Source organism: Python bivittatus, unplaced genomic scaffold, assembly GCF_059951505.1.
Source record: "Python bivittatus isolate LINGU-HERP-01145 unplaced genomic scaffold, Pbiv_v1 ctg000070_np1212, whole genome shotgun sequence".
In the NCBI taxonomy this organism is placed as follows: Eukaryota; Metazoa; Chordata; class Lepidosauria; order Squamata; family Pythonidae; genus Python; species Python bivittatus.
The window spans coordinates 21,328,008-21,348,730 of record NW_028277034.1 but is presented as its reverse complement, the minus strand read 5'-3'; the positions used below and the strand labels follow the sequence as shown (position 1 = coordinate 21,348,730).

Below are 20,723 nucleotides of genomic sequence, written 5' to 3'. Positions count from 1 at the left end.
TGGACTTAATGAAGCACAGTGGACCAACACCAGCAGATGACATGGCTCCCCAAATCAACACAGACTGTGGAAACTTCACACTGGACTTCAAGCATCGTGCATTGTGTGCCTCTCCATTCTTCCTCCAGACTCTGGGTCCTTGGTTCCCAAATGAGATGCAAAAGTTGCTCTCATCAGAAAAGAGGACTTTGGACCATTGGGCAACAGACCAGTTCTTTTTTTCTGTAGCCCAGGTAAGACGCTTCTGACGTTGTTTGTTGTTCAGGAGCGGCTTGACAATTGGAATATGACATTTGAAGCCCATGTCCAGGATCCGTCTGTGTGTGGTGGCTCTTGATGCACTGACTCCAGCCTCAGTCCACTCCTTGTGAAAGTCCCCAACACTTTTGAATGGCCTTTTCCAGACAATCCTCTCCAGGCTGCGATCATCCCTGCTGCTTGTGCACCTTTTTCTACCACACTTTTCCCTTCCACATAACCTTCTATTGATGTGCTTTGATACAGCACTTTGGGAACATCCAACCTCTTTTGCAATTACCTTTTGGGGCTTTCCCTCCTTATGGAGGGTGTCAATGATGGTTTTCTGCACAACTGTCAGGTCAGCAGTCTTTCCCATGCTTGTGATTCCTACTGAACCAGCCTGAGAGACCATTTAAAGGCTCAGGAACCCTTTGCAGGTGTTATGGATTCATTAGCTGATTAGAGTGGGACACTTTGAGCCTAGAATATTGAACCTTTTCACACTATTCTAATTTTCTGAGATTGTGAATTTGGGGTTTTCATAAGCTGTATGCCATAATCATCACAATTATACCAAAGTAAGGCTTGACATATCTCGCTTTGCATGTAATGCGTCTATCTCATATATTAGTTTCACCTTTTGAGTTGCGTTACTGAAATAAAGGAACATTTGCACGATATTCTAATTTTTTGAGTTTCACCTGTATGTCTGATAATTGTATTTCTTGATGGTTCACTATTTTGGTTGGGTATCAACATCAGATTTGGAAAACAATTAAAATAAAGTAGCAAAAAAAAAAACCAAAATAAATCAAGCAGCCAAAGCAATACAGAGAAGCAGAATCCATAAATAACATGCCAACTTCAGCATACATAAATCCTCATTATTTGCCCCCATGTTTAATCTAATTAAATCAGTGTTAAAAAACGGAAAGTTTGGCTTCCAGGATGAGGACTGATCCTAACACTGGGGTACAACTGAAAGGAGGGTACTCCTTACATTCACCCAGCTACGGTAAACATGAAAAGATTATAATTGAGTGGTTGCTCTTCTAAAATTAAAACACCAGGCTATATAGCAATAAAGAGTATTACACCGATGCATCTGGGCTCCTTTATTCTTCCACAAATATCTGGTCTTCAGGACATTCCAGTAAATGCTATCATGGTTAATGATGGAGGAATTAGTTTGGGCTAGGCAATCTGAATGATCCAATGTCCAACACCACACCATATTTGTTCCATTGTCTAGCACTCGACATGAACTACACAACATTCCCACACAGACTCTCTAATATTTATTCATTCTGAAGCACTGATAAAAATCTATTAACAATTACTGATTTTTAAACTATTAATTGCTTTGCTTGTGATCAGAGTATGCTTTCTACGGCATATAAAGCTTTCCATCCCCCTTCTAAAAGAACAACTGCAATTCACTATTGTATTAACAAATACAATACATAATTTCCTACATACCCTGAATAAGCCACATTATGATTTTCACTGATTAGGCATTAGAAGCACAGCCTTGTATTTTGTTCATACTGTCTTTAGAAGAAGTTACAAACTGTAAAGAAATCCTGCAAAAAGTTCTGACACAAAATAAAATCTTACTGGAAGCCATTCAGATAGGAAAGAGTTAAAGGAAATCCTAGATCAGATATGTCACTCAGATCTAACCTGTCAATATAGGTAATGAGCAAAGACAAACAAAGCCCAGAAAATCAAATGCTAAAGAGCCAATCAGGCACAGAAAGAGTCCCCTTTCAGGTTAGCTTTTAAAAAGATGAAGAGGCAGGTCCATTTTCTCTTTACTCAGTGCATGTTTCTCATAGGATGAGCAGCAGTTTCTTCCTAGGTTGATTTAAAGCCAGATAAGCCGAAAAAGCAATCCCAGGAGTCTGAGATTGGAGATCCTGCAAAAATATACCAATCTGGGGAATGGTGGAGCCAGATTTAGATCAGAATTTTGGATTCTGGATTTTAGTTTATGGAATTTTTAAAATCTGTTTGCATCTATTATACTTTGTTCTACCTGTTCTCCCAGTGTTCTGTGTATGTGCATTTAATTGACTGACATAAAACTTGCTGATGTCATTGTCATTTTTCCCCCTGTCCTTTTGCCTTTCAATCCCATTAAGTTCCTTAATATTGCTATACCTAATAAATATTTGCATTCTCATTCATCATCACTCTCATTCTGAAAGGATTTTAACCTTAGAACATTCATCCCACACTTGGTTAAACTACAAAGAAGAAGGAAAACAGAAAGGGAGATGTCACTACTTCACTTACTCAGCACCAAAGAGGACTTCTCTGGGCAAGTGTTTGGTTGCAGTATTTACTGAATAGTCTCTCCCTAGGAGTGTGGAAGGGGGCAGTAGAGATTGTGGGGGAATAGCCTAGGAAACCCTGCTCAAGGGGCCCAGAAATACCAATCACATGCAATTGTGTGTGCCTTGTTATCAAAAAAGAGAATACATGCTTCCAAACTATATTTAAGCAATATTTCAGAGTAACTCTTCTGATTCTTAACATTTGTGTTCAACCGAATCATAGAACTGAAAGGGTCATAATGGTAATCAATTCCAACCCCTCATTCAATACAAGAATCCAAATTAAAGCATCCTAGACAAATGGATATCTAGTATCAGTCAAATACATTCCAATGAAGGTGAGCAGATCACCTTTTAGGTAGTTGGTTCTTGTAAAGAGCAAGAAAATGACAATGACCGAAATATAGTACATAGAAGCCACTGCCTAGGCAAAGGGGCCGAAGCATTTTTTAAACCCAGAACAGCATGATTACATTCAGAACCGGCTCAGGCAGAAGCCTCCTAATGCATTGAACTATAAGAAGGACAGAAAGGTACAGCACAATCACACTTGCAAGATTTTGTTATTATAGCCAATCTCAATAAAAGAGTTTTAGTCTTCCCATGGAGTTGATTTCCTTGTCTGGTCTAACTAGTACAGCAGACAGTTCCACTGTTCTGAAGTTTTTTCTTCTAACATTTAATCTGTAATGGTATGTGAGAACAACCTTGGGAGACAGGGCAAAGACACACAGCCAAAGAAACAGATAAAAGGCAGCTTAGCCCACAGCAGGAATGTGGACAGGGCAAGTGGCTCAGAAGGGAGCCTCCCTAGTTTTGTGGACTGTAAAGGAGACGGGGGAGAATTGTACTTTCAGACTTGCAAGATTCTGTCATGGCCCAGGCCTAGGAATCAGACAATGACTATGATTCTGAAGAAGCTGCTGCAATTGAACCGGGAATGTCAGCCTCAGGAGACACAAAACCAATAATCACATGAGGTTGATCAAACACAGGCACCACTTGAGTACCTGGGCAGTCAGATGAGGATGATGTAAGGCCTCCCAGTCCTCACACCTGGCGAGTAGAACACAGAGCAGAGTTGTTCTATGAGGCTCCTTGCCAAGCAAGGGAGTAAATCTCTTGATTATCAACATCTGGCTGCAGCCTGATTTAAGAGGTAGCTCTGACCCATGTTCCTTTGCTGGAAACAACAGTCTGATCTCCAGCTCATATGTGACGTTTCTGTGAATCCTGCTCATGAAACTCTGACCTTGGACTGGCTGACAATCCTGATCCAGCTTTTATAACCTTAGACTGAATCCGGATTATTTTTCTGCACGCTCCTGTTAAAAGCAAATCTTTCAGGCAAGTTACTGTTAGAGACTCTGTTCTGGTTTGAATTCTTTTGTTATCTCTTGGGCTTGAGTAAACTGTGAACTACCATAACAACTGTATGTGAGTGAGTAATTGAAACCAGAACAGATTCCATTAAATGTAATTTTACAATAAAGTAGAATTATTGTGTTTCCTATCTGGTCTACCTGGCTGTGTTTCCAGTCTAGTCTACCTCGCAAGGCTGATATCAGTCTTGCAAATCTCAAGTACATTCCCCCCCCATCCCCTTTGCAGCCCAAAACTAAGGAGGGTCCCTTCTGAGCCACTTGCCCCTCCCACATTCCTGCTGTGGGCTAAACCGCCTTTTATCTGGCCATCCCCTTGGTTGCGTCTCTTTGCCCTGTGTCCCAAGATTGTTCCCACATACCATTATATAATCAGAATCTGCCTTCCTGTAATAATCTATTATCCCATATCCTGCAACATGGAACAACAGACAATCGGTCTTGACTTTCCTGTATGCGATCCTTACAGGTATTTGAAGAATGCTTTCAAATCCTCCCCCACCCCCAGCTTCAACTTTTTTGTTTTCTAGGGTAAAACACACCCAGCTTTTTCAATACATCTTCGCAAAACGTAGTTCTTTATGTAGTTCCCAGAACTGGATAGAATACTTGAAATAGAGTTTAACCAAATAATAAGGTGGAACAATTACTTTGCATTATTTCAGAATTATATTTTGTGTGGGTTTTTTTGTTTTGTTTTTGGCAGAAGAGTCATACTAATGGCCATACTCATTATGCAGTCAACTACTATCTTTTTTCATAAGTACGATTATAAAGCCAAATATCCCCCATTCTATACATGTACATTTGATTTTTGTTTCCTAAGTGAAACACTTTACATTTGTTAAATGACCTATTTAACTCACCCTAAGTAGTTATTTAGTCCTTTCTCCCTTTTATTTTTGATCATGCCTAAGTGAATTATCATTTGCAATTTATATTTAATGTTTTATACTATTAGATTTTATATAGTGTAAGTTTCTTTCTATATTGTTAATTTACTGCACTATAGATTGAATATATAATTTTTGAATTATAATTATTTTTATGGTCTTCTTTTTTCACCTTAAGTATTAGTTTTAGTTCATAGTGCTAGTGTTCATAGAATACAGTGTTGCATTCTTTTACTTACATCTAAGTGTTAGACTTTACTTTCACTTAAGTAAGTTATATCTGCTTGGGTGAATTTTGTCATATCTGGCCACTGACTGAAATAATATATACCTACCTACCTACCTACCTACCTTCCTACCTACCTACCTACCTACCTAAATTTAATCCCAAAGAACCCTGGTCAATAACAAATTAAGCTGAACTGAACTGAACTGAACTCCCTCTGGTCAATAACCACCTTATGTAATGAAGCAACTTATCAGAGCATCCCCTTATTTTTGGTCCCAGTCATCCCATGAAATGTCCTGAGAACACACCAAGATGGAAATAGCTGGATCATTTGGGTCACATGAATACAAACGTTCAGTACTCTGTTCTCACAACATAACATCCAAAAGTGCAAAATAGGTATTTATAGTAATTGTTTTATATATCCTCAGAAAATGATAAAAGATGTGGCAGCATTACCTGAATTGTATAAAAATCGTATGTCTGATGCAAGTATTTTGCAGTTCCTGTTTTCTCTAACTGACAAGTATAGCCAGTGGACTGGATGAGCATTTTTATCAAACCCAAGGGTATTTTGTTGTATACATTAAAGATATTACTGTTATCCGTCCAAACTCCTGATTTGATTCAATAGCTCAAAAATAGATCCAATCTATGCAATATTTTTAAAATAGTCATTTATTTAAGTAGCTTAAGCTGAAGAGATTTTAGAATATAAACAACTAACTACTCTCTACTCTCTAGCCACTGATCATGCTGTCATTTTCCTACCTACTAAAACCTTTTTTTCCCCTATTTTAGAACAATGAATCCGCATAGCACACAATGGAAGATGGTAAACACTTTTATAATTAAATCTACATAAATATAAAAATTATCCACTTTACAACAGAATTTTACTGGAGAGACATATTCTGAGTGTACTAATTCCCTAAAGCAGTGGGAATTATGTGTACATGCATAGTTTCACTGTGAAGATCAGATAGTGTCACTTGCTGAGGAAGACAATGATAGTCTGCAAGGAGAAAGGGAAATGCCTGCTCTGAAAAAGAAACCGTGGGTCAAAGCTGAGAAACAGCAGATTGTAGTACCAGTAAATACAATAGCAGTAGCAGCAGGAGTTGCACATTATGCCTGGGCTACAGTTCTGAAAGCCCACATTTCCCTTTTTTCTGATGTTGTTGCTGCTATTGCACTTCAACTACTCAATGGAGTCTACTTCTAGATAGGCATCATTTCACCTGCAGTCTAAACCAGATTAACTCATTAACTAAGTAGGCTATTTTTAACTAAGCTCAACAAGTAGGCCTTTGTTGTAACTGTTGTTCAGAACAATTTCAGTATGTTCCTTAGGCATTTTACTCAGCAATCCCATCCATATCCCTTTTCATTGAGCATTTATTTGGATTTCTACACCCCAGTTCTAGTAGCCCTGCTTCAGAATGAAATGAGACAGACTGCTAAGGGCATTAGTATTCTAATGAACAAATATGGCAAGTTCCACCATCTTGCTAGTATAGAATTACTTTTAATTAGAATCTCCAAGTTAAAATAGATACTTGTTGAGCTTCTGCCTGCTTATTACATTGCCTAACAATCCTGCATGTGTTTAGCAACAGTGTATTTACTGGAGTACATCTAAACATATCTTCATAATTTGTATATAACAGTGATTAGGTCTAAGTTTAGCTATAATAAGAACAATGTCTGGAACAAAGCATAGTGACCAAAATGATGAGATGCAGGTTGACATCATCATGCAAAAACATCATCCTTACGCTCTCATGCCCATCTTCACAAGTATGTAAGTCACAACTTTTGCATGACAATATTGCCATGCACATTTTCTCATTTGCTACTCCTTGCCTTTTCCTGCAGATGCCTAATTGTTAATAATGAAATCCTAAACCCTGTTTGAAGGCTGCATCTAATAATCTATTTTGCAGTCAACTAGTAAAAAATAAAAGTATGTGAACTATTTCTCTACACAGTTCTAATGATTAATAATGCAAAGGAATGTAATTGCATAATATATGATAAGCAAGCACACAAAAAGAATTGCATGCTATTTCCCTATTAAACTCAGAATCATATATAATACAATAGTTTTCATTATGTAATTTACATAAAATCCAGTAAACAGACACTATATTCTATAAATCAGAATTATCCTGAAAACAATCTATGCTTCATAAGCTACACTGATTGAGGTACTTGTATTTATTCATTTATTTATTTATATTGATATTTATGGTCACCCATCTCACTAATGCAACTCTGGACAGCTAGCAAAGATGAAAAATACAGTATAAATACAATACAAAAAATAATACATATCAAGACCCACTAAAACACAAAGTGCATGTCAAACACACCACACACCAGCAATGTGGGCTCAATTAGTCCCCTGACTGCCATGCCCAGAAAAACAGGCAGGTCTTCAAGGCTTTCCAAAACCTAAGCACTTGTTAGAATCGCTTGTTGATATGGGTGGCAATTGAATTAATAAATAAATAAAATAAATAATCAACCTAATCTTGGGTGGTATAGTTTTACAGATGGCAGGCACAGCTGATTTCACACGTTACTGATATGTCGACTAAGACATAGTAGTATGGTTCACACATAATACTAACCCAGAAACTATTATCCACTTAACATAATAGTTGGGTTCTCATATCATGGTTAGCAAAATCAAACAAACTACATTATGGCTACCTATGAGACAGTCTTGATCTTACCTTTGATGGTTACTTTGTACCCTGAAATACTGTAGCCCATTTTGAAGCAAGTATCAATCCACTATATTGGAATGTTAAATATATAAAACTCCATTTGACGTTGTCATCTTACAGTGCAGCTTATAACACACAGTATAAGTCTCAGAATCTGGTGCCCTCCAAAAATTCATTATTTCAAATCTCATAATCTCCAAGCAATGTCAACTTTGACCAATACATCCAGAGGACACTGAGTTAAGAAAGGTTGTATAAGTAACATATTGCAATCACACAGAAGTCTTATCATGAAAGGAAATAGTTTCTGAATTTACCAATTGATTTAGGCTGATTATGATGTTGAATAGCATTGACAGAGGAAAAAGATCTTACATGGGATATGCACTCTGACAACTAGAATAACACTTTCTATATTCTGGTGATTTTTTATTTGTCCTGACTATTGCTTATGCATCAGAAGATGTTTACATAATAGGACAGTGGAGCAATCAGGATTCAAAGGGCAGAAGTTGATTTGGAGAGCATACTGTTATTTATGTAGTACCTGCCAAAACATCTTTAAATCAAATTGTCTTTGCCTGGGATCACACAGCAGCAGATCCAAAGTCTACAAAAAGATATAGCTTTTTAAAACACATGCTATGCAAGAGTCTTCACATGCTCCAAATCACCCTTTCCTATTGGAATATATATGGCAGTATAGCCCTAATACACATATGCAACTTTTTTTTTTACATTTTTATGAGATACAATAATGAGAGAGCTGCAGTGTGCAAAAATTATTAGAATGTACATAGGGTTTGCGAATAAAAGTAACTGAGGAAAAGATTTTAACAATCTTCTAATGAAGCCATAAAAAGGTGAAGCAACAAAACTTAAGGGAATAGATTTCTACAAGGTTCCTTTCAATATATCACAATGTAATGAGGATGAAATGAGGATGGAAGATGATTGGATCGAAAAGGAGACAGGATGTGAACAAGACAATGAGAAACAACATATATTTCATAAATAAAATATGTACTGTTCATAAATAAAATATGCCACACTTATTCATTTAAGAGAAACACTCAGACCAAAGGAGAAGAAGCCACTGGAAATACTCTTCCAGTGTTTGTAAGATGAAATGATCAGGCATGGAATAATTTTAACCAACATAAATTTAAATTGTTGTGATTCAATTCTGTTGCTTAAAAACAAGAGTTCAAAGTTAAATCAGAATAAGGGAGGGACTGTAGTTGTAAATCAACTAAATCACATTTTTGGCCAATAACTATTCTAACAAAAATATTATTGTGGAAAATGTTTCAACATGATAGAGACAGTGCTATGATTTTAAGAATTGAAAATCCAGTTGGAAAATTTCAATAGTACTTGGTGATTCTAAACCAGAGAAGTGTTTGGAGAGCTATACATTCTTCAACTCTGTTGCCATGGAAGCTGCATCTGAAATTTATCCAAAGTGCTAGAAGCAACTCTGTTGGCATGCAGAGATTCTATTTTTTAAAAAATGCAAGTATGGGGGTTCATAGGATTAGGGTATACTATAATTTAAATTAAGCCATATTTACAGATTCTAGGTCTGTAATTAAATTTTACATATGCAAAAATATTTTTTCCTAAGTATTTTTATGAAGAAATTTAGCAATAATATAGCTTATTTTATTTAAGTTCAGCCTTTTATCCAGCTGAATCCAAAGGCTCTAGGATTCCTTACAGAAGTAATATACCAGGTAATATGCTAAGTGCTGCAAGTTTGAAAAACAAGGTAAAATAAACTTTTAAGAACAGTAAACAATCTCCAGAGCTTGTTTAATGAATAAAACATGGAAATCTAAGCAAGTTATATTAAGATTTCTTTTGTACTTTATTTCTTAAATTGCACAATAGTTCATAATTTAAGATCAGCAACTTTTTATTTTTATAAACTATTTGTATAAACTATCTTCTATTATAGTGTTATGTTAAGCCTATTTAATCAATATTAAGTCCACTAAGTTTAGTAAATATGTTTTAGACGTACCTCTAAATTTCATTTAAAATTTAGTCATACCCAGCAATATGCAAAAAACACAAGAATTATGGATGATTATGTTAATTAGTAAAATATTCTATATTACAGTTTTCTTCAGCTAGGTCCTATAGTTGCGTTGGAGCTTGGCTTACAAGACCTAATACAAACAGACTTCCAGAGGAAGAAATGGCAGACGGCTCCACAGCAGATGACCACAGCTCTTCAAATATCTCTGGACAAAGAGAGGATGGATGATTGCCCACAAGTGCTCCAGACAGTTACTCCTTGCACAGCAGTCTCCAGCAGGTTTTGAGCACTTGGAGACAAGGAAATAGCCATCTTGCTCAAACTGCGGTAACCACATTTAAGAGGACACTAAGTTTGCATACTTCCTTTTCTAATCACATTCAGAAATTGCTCATTAACTACTTTTCAGCTATTAGAAACCTTTGGACTGACAAGTCTGAAAACACCAGGCGAATCTGCCTTCAATCCTTAATGAAATAAAATTTTAACTAAAAGCTTAAGAACTTAATTTTTAAAAAATTTAAAAAGTTATTTAAAAAAGAACAAAAAATGGATTAAGGGTCCAGATAAATTTGAAATAAGATTTTGGAATTAATTATAAAGAATCCTTCCCATGGGAAAGATGACTGGTTTTGAATGTTTCCTAAGACATAAAAGAGATAAACAATTTTAAAAATTGGACACTAGAAGGAACTAAAGATTTTATTTAAAGGAGAATAATAATAAGCCTGATTAACAGCTACAGAATGATGCAAAATATTATAACACTGGAAATACTGAAGGATGCTTTTTAAAAATGGAATCAGTATCAACAATGTCAATAGCAATGTTTGTTTCTATGGATAGACTGTGTCCAAAAGATGTTTTAGAAGAAAATGGATAAAGAGGAACAAGGCAGAGACAGAGTTGACACTGAAAGTGGATCTACAAATGACAGGCTACAAGAATGACATGGAAAAAGATGTTTCATTGGACATACAAAAAAAAAATTGGTCAATGCTTTAAAAATCAAAAGGGAATTAATAATAAACCAAGAGAGTGACCTAGATAATTCTTTTATATTGGATTTACAAAAGAGGTTTGTTAAAGTTTGGATTAATCTTATGAGAAGGGATAAAAAATAAATGAAAAGAAATCAAGTTCTATGACATTACTTGAATGGACTAAAGATTAAGATTGTTAGAAGTAAAAGGAGGAATATAAAGTCGGCTTATTTGATCAAGGTTAAAATAGATATGTTGTTATTTCTGGCAACCCTTAATGGAATTTTGCTGACACCAATTTCACCATTTGCTGAAATGACAATGCTTTAATGATTTGTTTATAGATAAGAGATGGGACATGGAATGAAGAGATCATTGGTTGCAAACTAGGAGGGCGTAAAGAGTTACTAAAATTGGTTATACGTTGTGATAAAGGTTGGAAGTCACTTCTTTATATATATTTCTTTTCTTTTTATTTACTAGATTCTTACTTTTACTAGATTTTTAGTGTAGACTCACTCCTTCCTTCCTTCCTTCCTTCCTTCCTTCCTTCCTTCCTTCCTTCCTTCCTTCCTTCCTTCCTTCCTTCCCTTCCTCCCTCCTTCTCTCCCTCCCTCCTTCTACTTTTTTCTTTTCCTTTGCATTTTTTACTTTCTTTCTACTTTTCTTTCTTTCCTTTAGTTTGTATTAATTTTTACTATTGGAATTATATTCTTTAATAAAATTATTAAAAAAAACCAAGTCCCAATACAAATATGAAGTGCAGAATCCTTCTGTAGAGTAACCAAACTATGAGAAATGGAACCTGAGAAGGAGACTGCATCAGTTAGAAGTCCAGAACATAAACTTGTGTTGTCTGATTAACTGCAGCTAAATGCAAGGAAAGGAAATTATAAATTGAGATACTGATTGAAGAAATGCAAATGCTCACTTCCATGTGCAAGTACTGCCTGGATGACAACAGCAGTAATATACCAAAACGTGGGCATTGCTAAGATATTGCAGTACAAGCTACAAAAATACGAGCACCATTCTGAATGTCATTTGCCCTCTGGGTTAGATACTCTTCAGCTTATAAAGCTTATCTTATACTTAGATCATGGCTATATTGCTAACCATTCTGCATGGAGAGGAAAATATTAAAGTGAAAATATGAATAATTAAAGCATATATTTACTTATTTCCTTCTAATAAAGTGAGCATGCAAATTATGTTAGACTAGACAGGATTAGGAACTTCATTGGTTTATTTATAAAAGCCTCCATCACACAATACAGAGACTCTAGGCAACAAACAAGGATTAAAGCCAAAACTAAAACACAATATAAATAACCAGAAACAACAAAATAAACATGTGCACAACATTCCAGTTCAACCTGTAGGATGAGAATGAAACAGATTAACCAGCAGGGATCACTTAGTTTCTCAGCCCAAAAGCTTAGTTATCAGAACAACTTTTTTCTATTGCTACAGAATCCTTGTATCATACGGATAGCCTTTAGATTGGAAACAAAGTCTTGGCTTCAACACAGCAGCATACCCAGAACAAAACAGGAGCTGCTAATCAGACCAAAGGACTAGCTAGCTGAATATTCATCTTCCAAATTGGCCAACCTGATGTCTATCAGAAACCCACTAGCACAAGAATCTTCTCCTGCTCTTGTTCTGCAACAGATAGCTTCTAATACTGAAAGTAACGTAACCATCATGCTGAATAGTTATTGAAAGCTTAATTCTCCATTTGTTTGTTTCCTTCTAGTTTATAGCATTCATATTCACTGGCATCATTATATCTTGTAGAAGTGAATTTTGTACTTTAACTGTGGAGTCTTGGAGCTCTCTGAGCTTGGTTGTTTGCCTGCAGACGTTTCATTACCCAACTAGATGGCATCATCAGTGTGAGTAAGGGTGATGTTTGCTACCTGTTTATATACAGTAGCTTGCCCTGCCAGTTTTGGTGGAGGTATGGTTTTTTCCTTGGTAGTTCCGTGATTAGGGTATTGTTTTCTACTTGATTGTTTGTCTGGTGTTCATGCCTGCTTATCCGGATGGTTGCTGCTGGAGAGGACATCTTCTGGTCTTTTTGTTTTCTTCTTAGCTTTTTTATTGTCTCTTTTATTGTCTCTTAGGACAAGCTACTGTATATAAACAGGGAGCAACCCCCACATTTACTCACACTAATGATGTTACCTAGTTGAATAATGAAATGTCTGCAAGCAAACAACCAAGCTCAGAGAGCACCAAGGACTCCACAGTTCAACCCTGAGCTACATATATTCTCTTCTATTGGTACTTTAACTATGTGCCCATCTACCTTCTCTTCCATGCCTGGTGTAGCTTTATATATCTCTAACATGTCATCTTCCTGGCTTTTTCTTTAACAAATAATCCCTGAATATTACTGTAACTCTTCTTCACTATGGATTTAATGTGATTCATTTGTGATTTTAGTTGCCTTTCTTTAGCCTTATTATATCTTTTGCAAGGTCTTGGAATTACAACTATATACAATATTCAAAATATGCACATACTATTAATTGTTAAGGAGACATTATAATCATAGAAATTTTATATTCACTTCTCTCTTCTACAGATCTCTTAAATGGAATTTTTTTGTTTTGAATATCAACATGTGTATTAAAATCTCAGATCCTTTTCAAGTAACTCACTCCATACTATGACTGGATAAGCATATAGGTAAAGACAGAATATTTTTTGTCCCATTGTACATTACTCTATACTTGTTTACATTGGACAGCATTTGCTATTGTCTTATCTTGACATGACTTTTTAACAGTCTATTCTACATATCCTACATTACCTGGTATTACTGCCAATGTATTGCTCACTTTTTAATCCGGCTATGAAGTTTAAAATGACTTAGTCCTAATAAAAATCAGTTGGAGAGAAGACTCCATAATTTACATTACCCTCTGTAAAAATTATTCATTTATTTTCTGTGCTTACAAAGTTTGCTCAGAATCCCTGGTGAACAACTATCTGTCCTATGATTTCACGTAATACTAAAGGACTTTCTGGTTAGTATTTCCATCTTTAAGGCCATAATATTGCCAAGCTGATTGAAAATTGTGAAACAACAAACATTTTAATAAAATCAGTTTAAATCTTAATCATTTTATTAAATTGTACATAAACCAGTTCAATGAAATAAGATAAAAAGGACTTATTTACAGGACTTATTTTTTTGCAGAATCCACACTAATTCTCTTTCAAAAAGATTAGCCTACCTATTTACATATTATTTTTAATAACCTGTTCAACTAATTTACATAGAACATAAACTAACTCTCTGTAATTTCCCAATCCACCTGATCGCATTCTAAATATTGGCATTATAAAGGCTATTTTCCAAAGTCAAATTAAAGAGTCCATACAGATTAGCATCATGCTTCCTTCCTTCTAAAACTAAATAAACAAATACTCACAAACTATGATGAAAGCTGAGTACATGTAGATATTTTCTACATGGGACTGGATGTCAATACTTAATGGAAAAAAAAGTACCTTTGACAAATCTCGGAAATTACTTGGAAGGGTAAGGTCCAACTCTTCTGATTCATAGTTGGTGATCACCCAAGGAAATACTGGATACTGGTTTAAATCACTGTATGTACGCCCTGGTGAGAAAGAACAATGATGCTTTTTTTAGAGGAAACAAAGTTAAAAAACCTTTACTAAACCTTATATGAATGAATCCAACTTCATAAAATGAAATGTAGACAAGAGTTCTCACTTTCATCTATCTTTTAAAATTTCTATATACAGAATACTTTCAAAAAGTGAAAGAATGAATTCTTATGAAGGACAATCTAAACCAGGGGTTCCCAACTTGGGATACCTGCACCCCCAGGGGGTGCGAGTGGAATTTCAGGGGGTGTGACAATTTTATACGCTGAGTTAAAAGCTTATTTTTTTAAGTTCAATTTGTTCACTCACATTAGAAATTAGACTTTTTCATCTAATATTAAATGTGATATTACTTTTGTAGGGGTGCAAACATTAATCGAATATTTCCTAGGGGTGTGGGACAAAGAAAAGGTTGAGAACCACTGATTTAAACTAAGACACTAATGTGGAAGCCACAAGAGACTGTTTACTCTGGGCTGCAGATGTGATGTAGTGAATGTAACCTTTTCTATGTTGCTTAGCAAGTTGACCAATGTTTCAGTGACACCAACTTTTTAAAAATATTGTTAACTAATGAAAAGTTGCAAGCTAAATGAATACAATACTGATAATAGTACTAAAATAACAACAATTAGTAGAGACTTCTTGGTATATCAAGAAATAAATATGGCATGTACTATACTGAAAATAAAGACACAGAGTTAATATTGCCTTGAAGCCTATGTCCTGCATCCTCCCTGCTGAAATTTTCTACCCAGTAAAGACAATATTATTTAATCAGGCATGTAGCAGATGTTTTTAAGGTTTTTTTTTTTTTGTTGACTTATTATTGATAGGCTGACATATTATCATTTATATTTAACATTGAGTTTGGACTGAAGTGATGATTTCTGTATTTTTATATTATTGGAAACCACCTGGAGTTGTATGAGCTGGCAGGTGGATAAATGTTGAAAAATCAGTGATTAAATAATATACAGGGATTTTTTATAAATGTTAAGAAGCACCAGTAAGAGACACTCAAATTCTTCTAATTAATTTTCAGAAAAATACTATGCCAAATGAATAATTTGTTCAAGTTATCTTTAAAGCATTTCCATTATTACCTGCAATAGTGTTTAGAAACATGAGATATTCAAAGTTTGAAATTTCTCTATGCTGCCATCGCTGAGTCATATTTGAAGCTTTAAAGATTTGACGTGGAGTGGCCATAGAAATACGCCTGAAATATAAAAATTATATGACACGACAAGTTAAGTCCCTAAGCAATCTGGAACCAGGATATACCACTGAGATAATTGGGAAAGTTTCGTGGTGTACACTTAGAATCACAAGAATATCAACTTGCAGTCACTTGTGAGCAGGCATTCTCTAGGGTTGTGCCTATACTCCACAATAATCTCTACTGGAGGTTCATAAATCCCCTACTATCTCAGCTTCTAAGTATCCAACAAATCTGTCTTTTATCAGGTCTTGTCTTTGTGAGTCTTGGATGGATAACATGTTTTTCTCTTCTTTCTTTTCCCTTCTCTTTTTTACTATGTATCATTCCTATATTGTTTTTATTCATTCTTTTCTATTGTGCATTTTAGATGTAAACTGTTTTGAGATGCTTTTGTATAATAAGTAGTACAAAATACATTTAACCATCATCATCATGTAGTATAATACCTAATGATACTTATCACAGATTTAAAGTGCTTAACTACTTCTCTTCAATGAGAGTTCTAGTTATGCTTAAATTGATGTAATACTCAACTGTTGAGAGTCTAAAGAAGTCACTGGCAAATTAATTTTTACTATAAGGATTTCTCTCTTGCATAAAAAGCTGGTTTCAGATTAAACATAGCACAAAGAACTCAGAAAACATGTTTGCCATCATGGTTTGAAAAATATTTGCAGAATATATGCATGCATAGTCTGGTTACACTGACATTTCTCCACTAATGGATAATCTGTTTATATGAACAAAGCATTAACTGTTGATGATGAAATGATTCTAGAATAGTGTATTCAACCAGTTTGCACTTTTACATTCATAAATCATAGAATTATAAAAGTGGAAGGGAGCATTTATGAGTATAATACTCGGCCCTGTGCAATAATCCAATTTAAAGCATAATAAGAGTGTCAATGCCTAATGCTATGCTTCCTCTCCTATCAATCTACAGGTGAAACTCGAAAAATTAGAATATCGTGCAAATGTTCTTTTATGTCAGTATGGCAACTCAAAAGGTGAAACCAATATATGAGATAGACGCATTATATGCAAAGCGAGATATGTCAAGCCTTACTTTGGTATAATTGTGATGATTATGGCGTACAGCTTATGAAAACCCCAAATTCACAATCTCAGAAAATTAGAATATTACATGACATCAATAACACAAGGATTGGAAATAGAACAATATCGGACCTCTGCAAAGTATAAGCATGCATATGTACTCAGTTCTTGGTTTGGGCCCCTTTTGCAGCAATGACTGCCGCAATGCGGCGTGGCATGGATGCTATCAGCCTGTGGCACTGCTGAGGTGTTATGGAAGACCAGGATGCTTCAATAGCGGCCTTCAGCTCCGCTGCATTGTTCGGTCTCATGTCCCTCATCTTTCTCTTGGTCCAGGTCAGGCGGGTTTGCTGGCCAATCAAGCACAGTAATCCCATGGTCATTGAACCAGGTTTTGGTACTTTTGGCAGTGTGGGCAGGTGCCAAGTCCTGCTGGAAAATGAAGTCAGCATCCCCATAAAGCTCGTCTGCGGAAGGAAGCATGAAGTGCTCCAAAATCTCCTGGTAGATGGCTGCGTTGACCCTGGACTTAATGAAGCACAGTGGACCAACACCAGCAGATGACATGGCTCCCCAAATCAACACAGACTGTGGAAACTTCACACTGAACTTCAAGCATCGTGCATTGTGTGCCTCTCCATTCTTCTTCCAGACTCTGGGTCCTTGATTCCCAAATGAGATGCAAAAGTTGCTCTCATCAGAAAAGAGGACTTTGGACCACTGGGCAACAGACCAGTTCTTTTTTTCTGTAGCCCAGGTAAGACGCTTCTGACATTGTTTGTTGTTCAGGAGCGGCTTGACAATTGGAATACGACATTTGAAGCCCATGTCCAGGATCCGTCTGTGTGTGGTGGCTCTTGATGCACTAACTCCAGCCTCAGTCCACTCCTTGTGAAAGTCCCCAACACTTTTGAATGGCCTTTTCCAGACAATCCTCTCCAGGCTGCGGTCATCCCTGCTGCTTGTGCACCTTTTTCTACCATACTTTTCCCTTCCACATAACCTTCTATTGATGTGCTTTGATACAGCACTTTGGGAACATCCAACCTCTTTTGCAATTACCTTTTGGGGCTTTCCCTCCTTATGGAGGGTATCAATGATGGTTTTCTGCACAACTGTCAGGTCAGCAGTCTTTCCCACGCTTGTGATTCCTACTGAACCAGCCTGAGCGACCATTTAAAGGCTCAGGAATCCTTTGCAGGTGTTATGGATTCATTAGCTGATTAGAGTGGGACACTTTGAGCCTAGAATATTGAACCTTTTCACACTATTCTAATTTTCTGAGATTGTGAATTTGGGGTTTTCATAAGCTGTACGCCATAATCATCACAATTATACCAATGTAAGGCTTGACATATCTCGCTTTGCATGTAATGCGTCTATCTCATATATTGGTTTCACCTTTTGAGTTGCCATACTGACATAAATGAACATTTGCATGATATTCTAATTTTTTGAGTTTCACCTGTATATAGATCATATGCATATATTGTATTGAAATAATGTGTATACTTTTGGATTCTGCTTTTTTTGGTGATCAGATATACATAATAATTCTATTATAGGTCCCCTAATATAAAATTATTGTTCATTCTGTTAATAGTTCTGCATTTCATTACAACTTGTATTATCAAACATCAATTATGATTTCTTTTTCCTAGTAGACTTCAAGACTGTGTCACAGATCACACAAAACTATTGTTTGTTTAACTAGTTTACTGAATAAACAATAGCTGTCTGGATTCATGCAAGCAGATAAGACAAAAGCAAATAAAGTACATCATGGCTTAGCATAATACATGAATTCTTTGCCCAAGTATAAGGCATAGTCTGGTATTAACAAATAAAAGAAATAGAAAAAAGAAATTACTTTATTTTCCTAGATCTCATACCTTTTCCCCCTGATTATGGCTATTTGCTTTCCATATTGCAACTTTATATTGTAACACTGTCAGCTGAAATTGTTTTCAAGAGTTAGAAGTAACATACCTGGTTTGGGGTAATCCAAAACTAGTACCAATTCCAACACGAGGTAAACAATTGATGACTTTTTTTACAGTTGCAGGATCCGGAAAGTTGAACATGACAGCAACTATGTACAAAAATAAGTTAGACATTATTCACTGTTATTTATACAGTGGTTTTTGGCATAATAAAACATATGACTGAATAGTGAAAATGCAATGCATATATTTTTAAGACATTTCCCCAACATAATGTCACAATTTTAACAAACTTCCCATAAAATGAGTTTACATTGGTTGCCATCATTGAAGGGACAGAAGCTTCTACCAAGCAGTGAGTTAGTTTTTATGATTATGAATTATTATTATTATAGAGATATGATGAAAGCAGGCTTATAAAACATTATTAAAGAATCCAGGTTTTGTTATGCAAAGTCCCAAGTTAATTTTTTTTATTTTTCTGAAGTACTTCTAGCTGAATATACAAGATAAAATAATGAAGCCATTTTGGAGGTAAATAACACAAATTCTTATTTAATATGCATTTATAAGAAGCAGTATGAAGTCAACAGCTAAAATGGAGAAGGTCCCAGGAGCCATACAAACAATTTAAATCTGTGACAAGGCAAGTTGCCAAAATGTGCAATCTCTAAGGTCAACTTTTTGCTTCTTTTTGTAAGTTGCTGTTCCTGTTTTGGAAATGCAAAACATGGTAGAAATCTGTATTTGATGAGTTTTCAGTGGAAACAGTGTTCTCTCCACTTCTCTTATATTTATTCTCATAATGTCTTCAACTTGCCTTTTACATTACCACTTATTACTTTGAACTTTCTCACATTATGATGCCAGAAGTCTTGCCATTCTTGCTAATAGTCATAGTAACAGCTATTCCCTGTGACTATGTGTTAACTGAGAGTTTGTCCATGCCAAAGATGTCTGAGAATTTTGATTGTGGGACCTTTAGGATAGACAAATCATGTTCCTTTTTTTACTTTGGCCATTCATTGCTGGGAAACATTTTCTAGATTAATATTACAACATGTGGATTACCCATTTAAGTTTAGGACCCATCTGGTCCTTCTTGATCTCTCAGGGGTTTTCAATACCATTGATTATGGTATCCTTCTGGACAACTTTGGGGGCTTGGAATAGGGGTCATAGTATTGCAGTAGTCCTTCCTCCGGGCCCAGTTCTTGGTAGCAGGTAGGAGATCTAGTCTTAGACCTTTACTTTGAGAGGTCCCTCATGACTCTGCTCCTATTTAGCATCTACAACGAAGCCACTGGGCAAGGTTATCCATCAACATAGCATTAAATATCATTAGTATCCTGATGATACTCAGCTATACATCTCTAACCCTGGCTGACCCAGAGGCTGTGGGTGTCAGGGCTCCTGGATCTGGAGACTTTCCATTTTTAGTTCTGGGATGGGTTTACAGTCCCTTTGTGTGTGAGAGTCCTGGAAATTTCAAAATTTCTGACTAGTAATTATTTGGAAAATATAATCTTACACAGTAAGGCAGTGAATATATTTTAAAACTCTTTAAAAATCTCATTTTCAGAATTACCTCTGTTAGCCATAAAGATTTCCAGTGCTGTGTTCTGCAACAGATAGCGTCTAGAAAATACTGATCGAATCTCTGAAAACATCCATTTCCCATGCAGTCCATCTGTATAAGCAAGTATCTGATAAAAACAAATATAAGATACATTTTAAAAATAAGCAATTGTTCCATTCCTTTATGGAAAAGGCATACAGTAAGCATGCATAATGCCTGCTTTATCTTTAGTTATTTTATACTCAGATTTAAGAAGAGCAGCATGATCAATTCAAGTAAATCAGTATCACCGATTGAGGGTGGTGGAGGGTTTCTTTGCATAACCCAAAGAGTTTCGCCATGATAAAATCTGAAACCACTCAGTTTAAGAACCAAATAAAGCTGTTTATTATTTATATATAATCAATTTATGTACACATTTTAA

General features: G+C 35.7%; 1 protein-coding gene across 3 annotated transcripts in view; it reads right to left on the bottom strand.

Annotated features, from left to right (window-relative positions):
- LRBA (LPS responsive beige-like anchor protein) overlaps nt 1-20,723 on the bottom strand; it is a 427,822-nt gene that overhangs the window by 107,314 nt on the left and 299,785 nt on the right. For all 3 annotated transcript variants that reach the window (XM_088132764.1, XM_088132766.1, XM_088132765.1), the window contains exons 41-44: nt 20,309-20,426; nt 18,767-18,869; nt 15,600-15,715; nt 14,371-14,483 (exon numbers count right to left, since the gene is read on the bottom strand). In XM_088132764.1, coding sequence (XP_087988890.1) covers nt 14,371-14,483; nt 15,600-15,715; nt 18,767-18,869; nt 20,309-20,426 — 450 coding nt within the window. The remainder of the gene's footprint in view (nt 1-14,370; nt 14,484-15,599; nt 15,716-18,766; nt 18,870-20,308; nt 20,427-20,723) is intronic.